At 39.8% G+C, this 17,739-nt stretch overlaps 1 protein-coding gene across 1 annotated transcript in view; it reads right to left on the bottom strand.

Moving 5' to 3' along the window:
* Positions 1 to 17,739, bottom strand: part of SLC28A3 (solute carrier family 28 member 3) — a 41,016-nt gene that overhangs the window by 6,114 nt on the left and 17,163 nt on the right. Inside the window, exons 6-14 of the mRNA XM_051642834.1 lie at positions 15,944 to 16,088; positions 14,172 to 14,285; positions 12,639 to 12,716; positions 6,345 to 6,425; positions 5,446 to 5,526; positions 4,295 to 4,420; positions 3,044 to 3,174; positions 2,102 to 2,270; positions 251 to 448 (exon numbers count right to left, since the gene is read on the bottom strand). Of these exons, the coding sequence (XP_051498794.1) occupies positions 251 to 448; positions 2,102 to 2,270; positions 3,044 to 3,174; positions 4,295 to 4,420; positions 5,446 to 5,526; positions 6,345 to 6,425; positions 12,639 to 12,716; positions 14,172 to 14,285; positions 15,944 to 16,088 (1,123 nt within the window). The remainder of the gene's footprint in view (positions 1 to 250; positions 449 to 2,101; positions 2,271 to 3,043; positions 3,175 to 4,294; positions 4,421 to 5,445; positions 5,527 to 6,344; positions 6,426 to 12,638; positions 12,717 to 14,171; positions 14,286 to 15,943; positions 16,089 to 17,739) is intronic.

The following is a 17,739-nucleotide window of genomic DNA, read 5'->3' as shown; positions in this document are numbered from 1 at the left end:
CTTACACACAGTGTCCTCTGGGACACTGCATGTTTCCCAAAATCATTCCTTCCTCTTATTTGAGGTATGATGACAGTCACAGGAGCCTCACAAAGTAATGTTGCATTTTCATAACCAAACTGTCACTGGAAAACACACTTTAGAGTAATATGCCACCAATACCCCTTTGTGCCTACATTAGAAAATAAGTTGAGTTTCAGCAGAAAAGTATTAGATCAAATAAATCTGTAGAATAGAATGTGTTACTTACAGTCATATACTGTTTCACACCATTAATGTACATGCTCCCACCCTTTTCTCGGTTGTGAATCAGTTTCGAGAGGCGATCATAAGCCACAAACTCATTGAAGAAAGTTTTGTAACCTAGTAGTCCACCAACAATAAAACTGTCTTCCCAGTCTACCCCCATCATGAAAGAGAATGGCATGAAGACATATGCACAAATGTTCTGCAAAATATGTAAGACAAAGCAGGTCAAAAGACATAGCTGGTCAAAGAACAATGGCATGCAGTAAATTCTCTAAACTGTACTATTTTATTTCAGCAGAGAAAGATTGGCTTTGAATTCTTCCTGCCAAAATGTCTGGGAAGCTGAGGTTTTTTGATAGTAATGTATGCTTGAGTAATTTTTAAAAGACTAACACAAAATCCAGATATAATAAAGTAACTAGGTATGCCCCTAATTTTGCACCTAAAGTAAAACAGAAGTCTTTGTGCCTTTTTTCACTTATAATGGCTTGAGACTGACCATAGTGTTCGAAACAAAGAGGAAGTGTTCCATTAAAAGAGCTGATAATATAATTGAGAGTCTAGTTTTTCCGTTGATTAAATCAAGTATGTCTAATGAACATGCTTAATCACCAGGTTACTGGACTCTAACTGGTGTAAACAGAAATCTTGTGTCTGCATAAAAGGTGTGCATCTGACATAATTAAAGCTGTACCTTTTTTCCTAGCACTAGAAGTTTAATGCAAATTTTTGAAAAATCCCGTATCACAGTATAGCTTAGTTTTATATATAAGAGTGAAAACAGTTCCAGCTGTGAGAGAGTTTGGTCAGATTGTCTTTAGTGAGTGTAACTGAGGTGTTTGAGCAGCTGTTACTCCTGCTTAGTTTCTCTGCCCACAAAAGTCTAGAGGTTAGTGTCTCTCAAAAGGGATGCCTGGCTAGATGCAATGTGTGTGTGTGTCTTAGCTCTTTGTGGGTTATTTATCTGTAAAAATCTTTCTCCATCCAGCAGTTATTAAAACACCAGCCTTGCATGAGTGTGGCTGAGGTATGCGTACTTGTGCCTTTCCTCTGTTGTGGATGGCTGTGCAATGGATAATCTGTGGAAGCTGTGCAGGATAACATCACAATATAGCTTTATTCACATCTGCTATGTGTGCCTATTCAGTTTTGCAGCACCTGTATCACACTGTTCTATCTGTGTTTCATACAGTACTTTTGTTAGGAGCTTGCAAAACAAGAAGCCTAAAACCACTGAACCAAGCCTGCTGCACAGGTCAAAAATGGCGTACTGACATAGGTTAAAAAAGAAGTCCTTTTTAAAACCTATTTGCTCTGCTGAGTGCTTTGGATGCAGGCTTACAAGTAACTTGTGTTGAGAACTAAGTGGTATTGAGTAAGTGTGAGTTCAGACTTAAGTCTGAACCTTAAGTCAAGGCCACTCTCCCCCAGTGTCACCTAAGCAAACCTAGAGAGCATTAAGGACCTGATGGAGCTCTCTGAAGCTCAAGCCACTTTGGAGTTTGTGAGGAAGGCAATGTTAATGCCTTGGCAAGTGTTTAACCAACTGATCTGCATGGCCAAGTCAAAGGAGGCAGGTATTACTACACAATAGTCTGTAAACATACTCTCCTGTTTAGCAAAAGCACCACAGAGGGAAGCTATACATGGACTAATGGATGTAGAAATATTTACATGGCAACAATTTTCCTTTGGCTGTAAAGACATTTTTCAAGAACATGCACATAAAAATACACATTTTTTAGGTCATATTAAAAATTAAAAACAAAACAACAGAACCACACAGGCAGTTAATTTGAGAAAGACACATTTTGCATATATATAAGCTGCATGAAGGACCTAAAGATCATACCTCAAAGTTCAGCTGTGGATAGTCAAACAGATTGCCCAGCCATGAGAGGGCTGAGTCAAGGAAAGCCAGCAGGGCAAGGAAGGCAATCAGATTCACCGTGATGTTTGCCACCAGCATGATGGAGGTGGAGGCCCCTTGACTGGCTGCTTCCAGCAGGTTCTTTGTTTCACTTTATTAATGAAAAAAAAGTGATTTTTTTTTTTTTTTTTTAGTTCAAGAACAAATCATAGAATTAAAAGTTATAAGGACCCAATTAGAAATCTACTAGAAAAGTTGCCAGTTGCCTATTATAGAAAAAATAATGATGAGGTGGAGTAGGTTTTTGTTCTCAGTCCCCATGTGAACCACTGGGAGGGTAGGTTTTGGTGCCCTGAAGATGAATTTTGGCACATTTGTAGTTATAGAAGCTCTGGATAAGGTCTCAGTACTGCAACTGCCTGTGGAACCACTGGCATGGGGGAGTGGGCAATTACTTACAACTTACAAGCTTTTTTGCTTTGCCTGCCATTCTTAAGGCAAGTGAGTCTCCTTGCAGATGGGCAACAGGTTCACTGGCGTCATTGTTGACATTATTGCTCCACCTCTCCTTTTGCATGTTTGCGTTTACAGATTTGTTTCAATGCAAAAGATGGCAACAGAGCAAATGGGAAAACCTCTTGGTGGTTCAACTCAGGTAGGCATTTCCCTCTTCTTTGGAGTGTTTATTTTCAGGCCTAGGTCCTTGGCATCTCTGTGCTTGTCCCAATGGGTAGTGATATCTCCAGATGTGGTAATAGGGCACACTGTACCTGAATTCACAAACTACTTATTTGGGATATATTGGTGTGTAATTAATTTACTGCCTGCACATCTACCACGTACTAACCCTAAAGCTTATGTGTGAGGAGTTGTTTTCCCAAATCCCATGAGTACAACTATTAAGTAGAGCCTAGATCAGCTTACCTTTTTGCCATTTGTAGGCCACTTTTCAGAGTTATTGTAGGCTTCTCAGTTTCAGGCCAGAATAGTTTGGAGGTGGCTAATGATGCTGGTGCTGACATGACAGAAGCAGTCAGTAGGTGAGAGGCTGAAACCTAGAATTCCAGGTGACAGAAATCATGCTGTGATACACCACATCATTCACAAACATGGAGGAAAGCGATTAAAATTATTAGATGTTTGGATTATATTTTTACGGGGTGTCATCTAAAAGTTCACATTGCTCATAAGGAACAGCAATACAGAGAAAGCCCACTAGAGACAGGAAAAGTCTAAGTAGTGAAAGTATGGAGTAGTCTTTCCAAGAGGCAAACTGCTTCAGCCCTCCTTGTGACAACCCAGAAGGAGAAATAAATCAACAAGCAAAAAAGCCAGATCCATTGAGTGCAGTCAGATCTAGCAATAGCAGAGCAGGTGCAGCCTTCCCCTGTACACCCTGAAGTGGAAGAAAATTGTTTTAACATTGTGTTGAAAAAAATAGATTACATGGCCGGAAATAAATTCTTCTGTTCCATTACATGCCTTCTTCCACAAATTTCTACACAAAACAACTTCTTTCCTAACTTCAGCGATATTTCTATCTCTCCTTTTCTTCTCTTTATCTCTCAGTCTTTTTGGTCAATCTTCTTTTCTTGCCTCTGCTGCTCCACTGTATTTTATACAGATATTCAACTAATATATTTATCAGAATCACATCTTCAGCCGTGATACTCTGGCTTTGTGCTGCTGGTTCCTTAGCAGACAAAACATCTACTACCTGTGTCTATACTGCATTACTAGAACGTCAGTGGCAAGTCAACTCTTTATGCTCCTATGGCTAGCAACTGTTCCTCCAGGACTTTATCTGTATCACTGCCACAGAAGTGGGAGGGCTGATCAATTAATATATTCCACATGTCAGTTCATCTAGATGGTAGGAAGGTATATAAATCAGCCATTTCCTTGCAGCTATGGCAGGAAGCCTCTCTGTATTATTTAGGCAGACATTTGTGCTACTTAACAGTATCCTCAAGAGCAGATCTTGGTATCCTTTTTACTGTCAGAAGTCAGGGTATTTTTGTGGTTAATTCCTTAAGAAAATTAATAAATAAATAGATAGATAGATATAAACATAAGAATTACTCGGATATACTTTCAAAGCATTTTATCTGGCCTTCCATACTGATGTGATTTCAGAAAAACAGTGTATTTTCTAGTCCTCTTTCTCCATCTTACCCCAAAAGAAATATATGCTCCTAAGACACTTCCAGCAATAGTTGAGAATCCAGCTGTCATGACTGCATGGAGTTCCGATTTGGTGATGTAGGGTAAGTAAGGCCGTATCAGAAGAGGAGACTCTGTCTGGAAGTGAAAAACAACTTCCAAATTAAGAACTTCCTAGTAAACCCTCAGCGGGTTATTTTATTAACAGGGCAGAAGAAAGAGTGGCTGCATCACACTTTCTTAGATGTTTTTGACTAGTTAATGTTGTTAATGAATATTGACCTCTGAATATTAATTGGTTGGGGGTTTTTTACCCCAAGAAGAAAAAGTGTCAAGACAATTCTTGCTGGTTTACCATCTCCCCAGAAGGCACAGTGAAATTGCCAATAAGTCCTAATCTAATTCTGAGTGAATTAAGGACATCCACGGGTCTGAGCTGCAGGTAAACCTGTGTGTCAAGTGAAACATGCATATCAGCCTCTGTGGGCAGCCCCTCTGGCATGTGTGTGAGTGCACCCAGGAGGCACTGTCAGGCAGAGGCACTAGTTTAAATCTCAAAGCAATGTGATGCAGTGATGCACCACTGCTAAATAACTGATATGCTAATGTCACTTTGGGGCTTGGATGCTACTTGGTGATCTTTCCACATTGTTTTGAAGTCTGGGACAGACAATTCTGTAGCACAAGTTTAATAGATTTTCCATTAAAGTGAACTGTTTGACTCCATCCTATCTTTTTTTTTTTTTTTTGGCTAAGGCCTTTGTCAGCCAGCCCTGCATCTTGGTTTTGTGCATTGTCTGTCTCTCCTGCCCTCTTTTCATTCCATTTTCTGTTTCAATTGAAAAGACCCTGACATTGGTATTCTCTCATAGACTTGGAGTAATCTAACAATTGTTTTAAGAGCAATCTGTCTCCTACATTTATGCTTAACATTCCATTGGGAAAACATAAGGTTCCCAAAACCCTTCCCATTGTCCATCACTGCTGACATATGAACTTACTGGAATTCTGGAAAAAAAACAGTGCTGTACTGCACTTCTAGCTTCATATGAAATTATTTTTTTTTAGAACAATTTTTTTTATACACAGATGCTCACTGAGCAGCAATATTGCACAATATTCAGTACTCCTGTGCTAGCAGGTTTTTCTATGCTCCAACTCACCTGTCCCACAAATATGTTACCCGCAGCTACCAGAGACTCAACGGGAGTTGTTCCTAGGAAAATTTGCATTATCCAACCCACCTAAAATAATTAAAAAGAAAACAAGAAAAAGAAACAACACATTGGTCTGGCTATTCCAGGTACTTTTTCAATTAATCATGCCAATGTAAGAGTTCAGAGACATCTTATGATACTTCCTGATTTAATGACTTCAGCTTCAAGGTATGGGAAGGTATGGGACATTCAGATATTAGCAGCATGTTGGAATAAGCCAAAGGAGGAATAATTTAAAAGAGAGTGCACAAGGCTCTTCCTGGGCACTAAATTGTTAAATTAAATTAATAAAAGAAGATCTTTTGATGTGCTCTTATTAGTTATGTACCTGTTCAAAGGGAAGTTTATTGGGTAGAAAGGGCAGGAGTTGGGCTTTCTGCGGATTTATCTTAGTGGCCACAGGACCTAGGATCTGACAGAAGCATGAGGTGAGGAACCAGACTCTGATGTTATTCTGGGGATCTGTGAGAGGAAGGTATATGCAATTGCTACTGTCTGTGATGTAACCTTCATCCTGCATTTTGGGGGCTGGAAGAGTGGCAGGCAGAAAGGAAGATTTAAGCAACTCTGGCACCTGAAGAATACTAAAGCTAGCCAAGCAAGTCTAACAATTACTATAACATTAGCAATAAAACGAGGTTGAGGGGACGAAAGTGTGCCTTGTGACGTCAATTAGGATTTTTCAGTGGTAGCATTTGGAACTATTTCCAGTTAAAAACAAACAACTACCTTTCAGAAGTCTACCCTTTAGCAGCTTGGTCAGGGCCAATGCTACAGTTTAGCTGCATGTGTTTGAGAAGTGTTCTGTACTAGGCAAATGAGTACCTATTGGCAAAAATTCATACCTTTCCAACAAGCCACTGCATGAATCCAACATGGTAAAGCATAGACATTACTGTGCTGAAGAAAACCACAATTGGCAGGACCTGATTTGGAGACAAAAAGACATTAAGACTTACAGAGTGTCCTTTCCTTGATTCTGCAGGCCATTTAATTTTTGAAAAGGAGGCTCATGTTTTTGGAGATACTCTTTAAGGTATTGAGAACTCATAATTAAGTTTATCCTTACACTGTAAAATTTTTAACTTTCTAGACTTGTTTGTGTTTGTGCTGATATTTACTATTTTTCATGTATCTACATAGTTTTCTAACAGGACTGCAGTAGTTTAGCAACTGTCTGGTTTAACACGATATGCATTAGAGTACAACCATGTTTAAGTCAGCTCAAACATTTACCAGGGGGCAATGTCATCTACATGGACTTGGATATGTACATATCTAGACTTCAAAATCCAAGAACAGAAATATACACAATGGAACTGTGGTGTAGAATTCAGAGCTCAGCTTGCATATGTCTGTGTTAAAAACACAGTTTAGACTGCTAAATAAGCAGAAGCTGAAGAGATTTTGGTTGGGATTGTAGCTGACTTGATTTCACAGAATCAAGGGTAGCTTCCTTCAAAAGCCCGTACTGTGTAGCTGCCTTTAACACAGGATAGAAGAATCCTTTTTTATTCTGCTCTATTTACTAGCCATATTTTCTAGCATTGATTACAAAACTAGTGTGGAGTATTCAAGAGCTCCGTAACTGTACACGGAGACAGCATCTGTTAAAAACAAATTCACAGGTGTATACTTATTAAACACAAGAAGTGAATGTAAGTATCTTTTAGTAAAGACTGATGGAAAAATGTCTTCCTTAAACACATAATTTAAAAGAAGTGTGTGAATGCCTAACCCACTGTCTGATGAGTTATCAAATGTGTTGGGTTTTCATCCTGATTAAAACTAATATCACTTGATTCTCAAGTATGTTAAATACACAGGATCCCAGCATCTTATGCTAGTATACAACACAAAGAAAAATCCCCCCAAAAAGGTCCAAAATTTGGCAGACAGATTAGTTACAGCTAAAACAGTACCACTAACACTAGAAAACTTTCATGTGTGTTCAACTGAAGGCATAATGCATTATAAATAGAAGTAAGGAACAGAATTAAAAGGAACAAAACACTTTGTTAGTTCAGACCCTTTCAGTAAATACAAGCTGTGACATTCTAGGGGAGAGTTAGTATTACCAGCAATTTGATAAAAGGTTTGGAAACTCAATTTAGATAATGAGGAACCTCTCACTGAAAGGAAAGAGTGCAATTCACAGATATCATTGTGCTTTTCAACAAGTTAACATAAGGCTGCTTTCTCTATTTTGATTCTTTGGTCCTCTTAGCTATCTTCTCAGGATTTACTTTCAGTAAAAGTAACCCCTTTGTCCCTTGCCTTTAATGTCCTGCCATTCCCCCCTCTTCCTAAGTGTGACCTAGCCAGAGAAGCATCTGGGTCCCAGCTGACTCCATACCCTGTCACAGGCAGGGGTTGCTGTGATTCCTTGCAGGGAAATGGGTCTGGAGAGGCAGGGGGCAGCCAAGTAAATGTCAACTGTCTATACTGGGCAGTAAAAAATACAGGTGAGCATCCTCCCATCTTTCATTCCAAATGGATGAGAAGAGCTCTCAGATATTACTATAATTTGGTTTTAGCTGAAAGAGCGAGAATAAAATTTTCTGCCTATGCTGAGTGACAGCTGCCACCCTTTGGCCTGTTTCTGGTGCCCATTCCTCTGAAAATACCTTAGATAACTTTAAAAAATGCTTTTCCATTTATGCATTTGGACACATTTCTGGATGAATCATTCATATTTTCAAACAGGGAGTTTGTTTTCCAATTGTGATCATTTGTGTCTGGGCTGTGTGAAGAAACTGGGACCTGTTTTATAACTAAGCTCTCCTGCCTAAGTGCTCAGTGACTTCCTGTGGTACCTACTATGTTATTTCTCCATCAGAAAAGCATTGGAACCATTTAATAAGTAAGTAATTGTAATGTTTTTTCATGTCCAGGCTAGCCATCTAAGGCATAACAAAATAATGTGGAAAACACTGGCAAATTATTACTCTTAAATAAGCAGAATGTAACTAAGCTATTTGCAACACACTGCATTACAGCAGGTTTTCAATTGCCTTGTCTGCAGAGATAAACATAATCAAGAGCACTTAACATGAAACAACTAGTTCAACTGAAAAAAACCCAACACTTTTGCAGAAAGGCTCCCTGTGGTGTCAATACACTGAACTGTTAAGTCAGTGGTTTTGAATCTTGGGAGAGAAAGGAACAGCTTCAGTAAAACTCCATCTGTCCCATGTCTATGTGGAGTGGCCACCTCCTCTCCACAAGCCCTGAGAGGAGCTTTGCCTTTATGCTGGGCCCACATGTGATGGCATGTTGAGGATGAGACAAGAGTGGAAAAACTGATACAGCAGGAGGGTCTTCTGCTTCTGGTTGTCTCCTTGCCCCTCTTTGGGGTGCCAAAACCAGGGCAGTAGTTGTCATGGGGTCAGTAATGTTGGACAGCTCCCTCTGAGGGCCTCAGGGCTTGGTTAGCAAGGCATGCATGTCTGGGCAGTATCTAGAAGGCAAAGAGCTGTGCAGGGGCATGGGAGAGGGAGGGAAAATCTCTGGTGGTCCTCCAGGATCAGGCACCTTGTGAGGCACCCAGAGGGCTAAGGGAGTCCAGGCTGGGAGAACGTCTGGGAAGTGTGGAAGGAGCCCAGCCTTGGAGCTGCAGGTCAAGGCTCTCGGGAAGCAATGAGGGGAATAGACCATGCAAACCTTTGTATTTGAGGAGGGGTCTAGAAGGCTAGAGGACTGGGGACACAAGCATATGTAGGTGGACGAAGAAATGTCAGGAAAAGAAGAGGAACAGGGATGATCCAAGGACTCAGGGAATAGTTTCCTTCTGTAACTATGAGTCTGTTGCACACCCTGTGCATGTAGAAATATTTGCACAGCAGGGAGAGGTCATAGTGGAACATCAGCCTTAACTGGCAGTGTCCCTGTTGTTGTGAAATGTTTAATGTATTTGGAAATAAAAGCTCAAGAGTCCTCTCTGTTTTGTTCAAAAACCACACAATGATCATATGAAATAACATTCAGGGAAACAAAAAGCTCTTAAAATTCATTATTCTGGCTCATAAAATTCCAGGTTCCCTTTCTGCTGTAGCACCCGTGTTCTCTGAGTGTGAGAGTCTGTCTCAAATATGTGGGTACTCTGAACAGGAGGTGACAAAGCGGTGGTGTCCATCTTGCTTCTACCATTAAAAAGATGGACCGGTTTATTTTGGAAACACACATGCCATTACAGCCTGAAGGTGGCGACAGTTGTCAACTCTGAGAAAAATGGGTAGTGACCCGCAAAAAGAAATACGACAAGTTAGCTGGAAATCAGCTGCAGCAGAAGCCTGCTTCTCAAAAGGGCTAGAGTGTTTCCATAAGGGAGTAGTGTAGGGGTCCTGCAATATAATTATACCTGTATGATTAAACGGTTAGAATGATATTTCTCTTTGTAAACAAACTTGTGTGAAAGTCTGGTCTCCAATATGCGTAGCTCTTGATACCCACTACATACCTTTGAACAGTCAAGTTTTAAATGATCAATACATTTAACGAGCAGTCTGAAAAATCCCACAGCATTTCAGTGAAGAATTGATATCAAAGTGCTCTCTAGAATTATATTTATGTAGCCTACAAATGTTGCAGTTGATGCTTCCCATAATACAACCTCTAAGAAAATTATTTGTAATTGATTTTTTAAAATAAATGTCATTATTTCCTATTTATTGTCAATTCTGCAATATGGTTTGACCTTACAAAAGAGTTACTTTCCAGATCATGATTACTGCCTATGCTACATGCAGGACAGGGTGTTGAAACTGTGGCTCCCATTTGTGGCTTGATGTTCATGTTTTTCCTTATCTGCCTTTAAAGCAGAAGTTGCTGTTTAAGGAACAATCTGGTTTCAGATACTCTTAAAGCCTGACCTTCAGAGCAAAGCCGTTCACAGGGAGCCACAGTCCGCCTGGCATAGAAGTGAAGCTACTGATATAAAAGAACTTCAATTCCCTACTTGCTCAAAGCAAACTTTGCCTTTCATAGTCATCAGGATGGATTGTTGGCTTTTTCCTGATTACTTTAAGTTCTTGGTGTGCTTGTTTATGTGCGAAAGTGTTTTTTCACAACTCTGAAGTACTGCATCATACATAAATATGCAATTAAAAATAACCCAGTTTATGCAGGCAAATGCATATATTTGTGACTAACCAGTGCCTCGAAGACTATGTGCTCAAAGGCTGTAATGGGACTGGTAGAACGCCCAGTGGGTCCACACAGGTGACATTTCTGCTCTTGTAGCTGTGCCGATCTAAGTAAGCAGAAAACTGAGGTGGCCCTGAATATTGCTAAGGATGCAGTATGGACACATCTGGGTTCTAATGGTTTTCTGTAAAAACATACCCTTACTTGCCTACTCTCTCTCAAGAGCTAAAATGAGACTGCAAAGTTTCTCTTTTGAAGGGTGCTTTGAAATATAATGGGGCAAGATCTGGACAGCTCAGCCCTACATGAAAACCTGATAAAATACCTGAAAGACACAAAAAATCACATTTGACCATGTTAATCTCTAAATAAATGACAAGTGTTTCAAAAGATATTAGGCTGGCTGTCACTCCCTGATCTTGGAAGAGAGAAAGCTCTACCTACAGAAGGAACAGATGGGACATGTTTTAGTGTTGCTGTGCACTTGTCAGCCACTCTGTTCAATATATATATTTCTATACCAAGACATACGCAGGTATGAAAATAAAATGTGTTTGCTTTCTTGTTTTTCAGTGTGAAAATACCCTAGTTGTTCCTGTTACCCTCTTCTAGAAACTACATGTCTTTTGCTGGCTTATCCCATAGAATAAGACTGATGGATGTGGGCATACATAAAGCAAACTTTTGACTCTCTGACACCTACTTATGGCTTTAGTCAGCAAAGTATTTTGCGTCACTACTGACACATTTAAAAAACATCACCCTAAGAAAAATAATATTCACAAGGGAATGTAGAAAAACACAGGAAAAACAGCAGTGGAAGAGGGAATTAAACCATTTAACCCCCCCCAAATATGTAATTGTGAATGCAAATTGTCATTTGAGTGCTCAGTAGAGTAAAGATGAAAGGAGACTGGAGAGTGAAACAAAACTACAAAAACACTGCAATTAAAATATAATTTATATTTCTTGCTGAAATCCCTCTAAGATGTTGTGATTTTTCTTGGTAGCAGTGTATTTTACAGGTAGCACCTTCTTTCTTTAGTGGTGAATGAACTAAGTGTGAAGCACATCCAATTTGGAATAGCACCTCCAGGTAAAAAATAAGAGAAAAGGTGGGTAAGGCCACAGTCAGGTGCCTGAAATACCAAATAAAAGAATGGTCTCTGAGAAAGCCCTGATACTGTTCTAATGGTTGTTTTTTGCCTTTTTTTTTTGTTTTTTTTTTGTTTGTTTGTTTATTTTGGCTGGTTTTGGGGTCTTTTTTTGCTTTATATGTTCTTGATTCCAGTGTAAGCAGGTATTATGGCATGGGCTACGTGTGGCAGCAAGACCAGACAGGATGCTGGTGTGGATTAGAGCACAGAGCATATAGACTGTATTCCAGCAGTTTTCCAACAAGGTCTCCTAAGAGAAAGCTGGGAAATCTCCCTGGTATATTATTAATCTATTAATAATGTAATGTAATGTGGTTTTTCCTGTTTATGTACGGGCAGCTTCTACCTCTTCTACCTGGTATAAGGATACATTTAGACTTTCAGCTTCTAAAGGGGCAATGTCTGTAAGGTCTGCACAGCACTTCAGGACAGAACAACATGGCACAGTATAGAACCTTTACTTGAGAAGTGGTGGAGAAGAGAGGTTGCAGGCAATATTTCATTCAGTGACCAGGTAGGAGCCTTTAAACTTATTCCTTTTAGAAACATAACCCATAGTTCTGTCTACTTATAACATAGTTGTTATAATGAAACAAAGGGAGTGTAACCTGATTCAGTGTATGGCAATAAATGAAGGGCTTTACGTGGGGTTCCCAAATTTTCTATTCAGAGTGTCACATGGTGAGGAGTAGTTTACCTCATAGCTGATTTCTCTGGTGACTGCACCAAGACATAAAATTAATTTCTCAAGATATACAATTAACTTATTTCCTGGCCATGCTCTTCCTTTTTCTGTTGTCTACCTGTCTCATAGAGTACACAAAACCCCTGTCTTACCTTAAAAGCAAAGAAATGGTCCGTGTATTTCTCACCGAATACAAACTTAGCACCTACATCAGAGTACTCCAGAAAAGTCTAGGAACAGAAAACAAGAAAGTTAGGCAGAAGCTCTGGGTCCCTGCCAAAAACTAAGCATATACTGCTAGTTGTCTTGCAGACATCTGGTGAGATCCAAGGAGCTTGTGCTCTGCTCTGTATGGATCCAGGCTGCACTGACTGTGTCTGACTGAATCCAGGGTTTCTGCTCTGCTCTGCCAAGAGTGCAGGCTGCCTCAAAGTATATAGATAGACAGCAAGGACACAAAACACATTTTCCTGCTGTATCCAACAAAAGCCATATGTTGTATTAAAAGAATAATTTTGGGTTTTTTTGTTTTGTTTTTTTTTTTAATCCTGATACTGTGGTGTATTTCTGCATTTCCTCTCAAATTAATTGGAGTAAATGTTACAGTTTAAAACAGATTTAATGGCTGAAATAATGAGTTTTGAAACGAGAAGGCATAAGCTAGTCTAAAAAAACTACTTTTAAATTCTGGTACGGCAGTGCATTTTTATACTCCTGATGCCAACATAAGCAATTCATTACACAGTTTAAAATGGAGACATAATAGCTAGAGTACAGAGTGACCACAAGCCATATGGGGCTAGCGAAAGGGGGCACCAGATCTGCTTCAGTCAGACTGAAAAGGCAGACCGAGAACCTAGTGAGAAAACCCTGACGTCTCCCACTGCTTGCAGATAAGCAGCCAGCCAGAAGTCAGACCTGTGCCTTCTCTCCTGTGCAGGGACAGTACGTTCTGCACTGTCTTGTTTTAGATGCACTTAATTATCTGTACTGGGAAGAACAGCTGTGTGAATAGTATTCCTGGGGTGAAAAAACTGAATGTCCTTCAGTGGGTACTCTCTGATCTACATTTTTATTTCTCGTATTTATTACTTTAGAGTAATGGACTTTTAAAAAAAATCTTGGAGCCTGCAGATTGCCTGCAGGAGCACCTATGGACAGATCCTGTCCCCTCTCTAGAGATCCTTTGCTGGTTGCAGCTGTGCATTTTGCCACCTGTAATTGAATGCATTTTCTTATATGTCATAAGAACTATGAAATGCCTATAGGACCAGGACTGTGGGTACTCTGAATTCAATGGTGGTTCTGCCGTATCATATATATTGCAAGGATACTTTTGGAGTTGGGCCAGGTCTAAGAGTTTCCATGAGTTCCCAGACACAATGGCAGTTTTGTATTTGGAGGGTGCAAGTTACAATTTCAGCCCAAGGATGGTAAAGCCATTAAGAAACAGGGTCACTCTGACCATTACTCATCAGCCTGTCCCACATGGTCTTATATTAACTGGACAAAAAAGAAATTATAAGGTTGAGTTCAGGCAGTCAATTACCTTTCTGAGACCCAGTTTTTCTCAAGAGGAGCAAACATCCAGGGGAAAATGGACCCTTGAACTGCCTCACTGTTATGTAAGAGTCTCCAGTCAGAAAATTATATTAAAAATATTTTTTTTTTGCCCAGTAACTTACCTGGATTTGAATGCCTAGCCAGTTAAACAGATCAAACCCCACTTTGGTCCTCAGAATAAGAAGCCCAAGAATAAACTGCATTCCTATTCCTGAAAATACTGGTCTCCAAGCAACCTAGATGTACAGAAAAATGAAGAAGCCACTTATTATTTAAATAAATAATAATTTACTTGATACGTTTGTTAAAATAATGCAGGGGGATTGTCTGACTATAGTGTAGGATAAAAGCAGCTGCCAAAACAGGTTGCAGTGGAATTGAATTGTGAATAACCACTCCTAATGAGAGTTCTGCCATGTGGATGCCTTCATCTGAGCTAAGTGCTGAAAGCCTGGCTAATTAAGTATAGACAAGCCCATTTCACCATCCAACACTAAAAATAATCACGTAGTAGGAAAAGGAAAGACAGTTCTTCCTGTGCTACAGTTTATAGGTGAAACAGACATACGTGAGGGCAGCAGACAAGATTTTTATTAATTTTTTTAACTGGAGTGGAAACAAAAAGAAAAAATAGAACCAAGACTGTGGACTCTTCACATACGTGAACTGAGAGTAAGGAGATTTTGTTACAGGTTATTTTGTGTACTTGGGTAATTTCAGCTCTGTTTCCATTCCCCAACTTTAAAGAGCTTTGACACTTCAGAACTACTGACAGTAAGATATTGTCATTTGTATGACACAAAGACAGTTGTAGGAAAAACTGTGGCTGCCTGTAACTAGTTCTTTTACACCACATTGCATATTTCTGCTCTGCTGCCTCAGAAAACATCTTTGTTTTGTGAAAATTGAGTGTGATTAATTACAGGGCAGAGAGCAGAGATGGTACTCTTCAATTTATTCAGATTATATTTGAATAACACAAGCCAATTAGGTGTAATAAGGACCCATGGGAGAGAACAGAGCATTTGGAGTACTTGAGTTTTCACCTCAGCTGGAGACAGCAGCAGTTGCAAAGGATGGGGAGTGGTAAGTTCATTACTCCCTGTTAAGCGCACTTTTTCTCTTAAGAAAGCCTCAGCACTGATACAAGAGTACTGAAAAATGTTTATGAGACTTGGTGACCCAGACAATGGATTAGTATATGACAAGTGACAGCATGCTCTGTATGCTAGGTGTACACACAGGGGGAAAAAGCAGAGGTGGGAGTTGTGGTGGCTGAAGTAACCCCTTTATAATATCACAGCAGCACAGAGTGGACATCTCAGCAGGGAAAAAAAAATAAAAAAAATAGCATTGACAAGCCTATGGGAGTGGATTAGTGAAAAACAATGACCTCAGCTCCTCCTCAGCTGCTGCATTTGCAGTGGGGATCAAAGTTCTGAGGGATTAAGAGCTACATGAGGGAAGCATGCCTCCAATTCCCTACAATTCGCATTGATGTGATGACAGTGTCCTCAAATAAGTGCTTGTGACATTTGAGGACTGCAATGAGCCCCCTGTGGGTGGAAAGCATGGAGCAGGCCTGCCTCAGCTTGCAGTGATGCTCCAGGAGTAAATGTGCTCTAATCTGCATCAGGGCTGGAACAAAGTATAGGCAGCAGCCTCCCAGAATAGTGACATCCAGATGCTGGTACAATCCCACACATGCTCCCCAAGACATCAGAGGAAAATTACTTTCCTCAGAAATTAAATGCATTACTGGGTTTTGACAAGCTTAAATTTTGAAGGGTTTTCTGTTACTTTTACTGAAATTTGTGCTAGGGTAAGGGAATAGTATTTGAGACATCGAACAACAAAAAAATCCTGAAAGATCCAAAATGGACTAAATACTCACTCTGGTTGGATATTTGGAAAATATAACCATCAAGAGAACATACATCACAAGCCCACCAAAGGAGATGAGCTGGCGAGATCCCTGTCTTGCTGTGTCGAAGATGTACCAGCATATGACAGTTAAAGTAAGACCTGCACACAACACCCTAAGGGGAAAAAAAAATTGTCAGGAATGGCATCCTAAAGAAGACCAGATATTCCTCCCCCTACTCACAAAATGTATGTCTCTGTCTATAAATGAACTTTCTGAGCAATGTGTTGAGCTGAAACACGTAGCTCTACACAAGCAGGAACCTGCTTTTACTGATGCAGCTCTCACAAAAACATCCCTCGGTGGCATCTAGAAGAAATGTCCTCCAACTTTGTCCCAAAGTCAGAGTGGGAGTGCACCCCAATATAGGGTGAGTGACTCTTGTCTGGGTGTTACTTCTATTAAATGAAGTGTGAGAAGATACCTTCATTTCTGACTCCATCCTCCTTTTCCTTTCCTATCTTCTCTATGGAATCTTTTCTTAGCTCTGGGCAAGACAGCATTTTTTATCAATGGAACTGTGCTGTTTAACTGGTATTCCTATGAAATACACGCTCTTGAGAAGCAGGTTATAAACTTCTTTGTTTCCTTCTTTGCAACAGGTTTTCTTTTGTTTAGAAAAATAACTTTAAATCACAACAATTTTAGCTATCTCAGAAACAATGACAAGAGCCATGTATACATCTGTGGTCAGTGTTTCTATGGTCCTCACTATCAAAGAACCATATTCAGCTTGCATATTGAAGTAATTATCACAACAATAGGCTGAGAGGCCAGGAAATACATAATCCCATTTACAGAGGGGCAAACTGAACATAGTCCCAGTTGCTTAATGTTATTTGAGTCTAATAGTTTTTTAGCTTCCACTGTTTTCAATGGTACATAGATACCCAAGTTCCATTTTTATACCTGGCTCAAAAATATTGCAAGCCAACCACACAACATGGCTTTATCATTGAAATGCTGAATAACACTTTCTACACCTGAGAAACTTTCTCTTTCTTGGTGGAATCTGTGATTACAGTTAAGCACTTATTCTGTGATACGTACAGTTAAAAAATTGCAGCCTAGGTGATACAACACTTAATCTGCTCATCAGGACTGTCCTGTTATGTTTGCTCCTTCCCCGAAAAAGGATGCCAAATCCTCTAATGGAGCTGCGTTTGTGTGACTGCTCTCTAAGGAGGATCCTGAGCAGACAGACCACAGTCTTTATAGTAATTTTCTTAAAAATTCCTATTCCTGTGGCAAAACCATTTCAAAATCGTCATAATAAGTCGCGACATTCTCTCTCTCAGAAAGTGATCTAGCTGAGATAGAGGGGAGCTGGTCAATTATATTTTTCTTTTTAATGAGATTTTATATGGTCCTTTTTTTGATCTATAAGCCTCTTTGGCTTTCTATTGTCCCAGGAAAAACTTACATGTTCCTGATAATTGCTCAGAAATATTTGGAATAAGTATCTACCAGATTAAGTATCTACTGCTTATCCACCAGATGAATGCCTACCATCCCAAACAAGGTTGTACGGTTTTATTATGACACTGAATGTGATTGGCATCTCTTGATTCCTAAAGGTCAAGTAAAAATTGCTATGGGGATATGTGAACAAGTAGTGTCTGGAAATCACACTTCAGTCTTCAGCAGTTTGTGTATGTTACAGTTTGGGTTCTCACTAATCTTGCAACCCTCTAAACAAGTGACAGCAAAGCACTTTCTGGCTTGCAGAATGAATGCAGAAGGCTACAATACACCTAAACTTCAGG

Source organism: Apus apus, chromosome Z (assembly GCF_020740795.1).
Source record: "Apus apus isolate bApuApu2 chromosome Z, bApuApu2.pri.cur, whole genome shotgun sequence".
Lineage (NCBI taxonomy): Eukaryota > Metazoa > Chordata > Aves > Apodiformes > Apodidae > Apus > Apus apus.
This window is presented reverse-complemented; position numbering and strand designations above follow the sequence as displayed.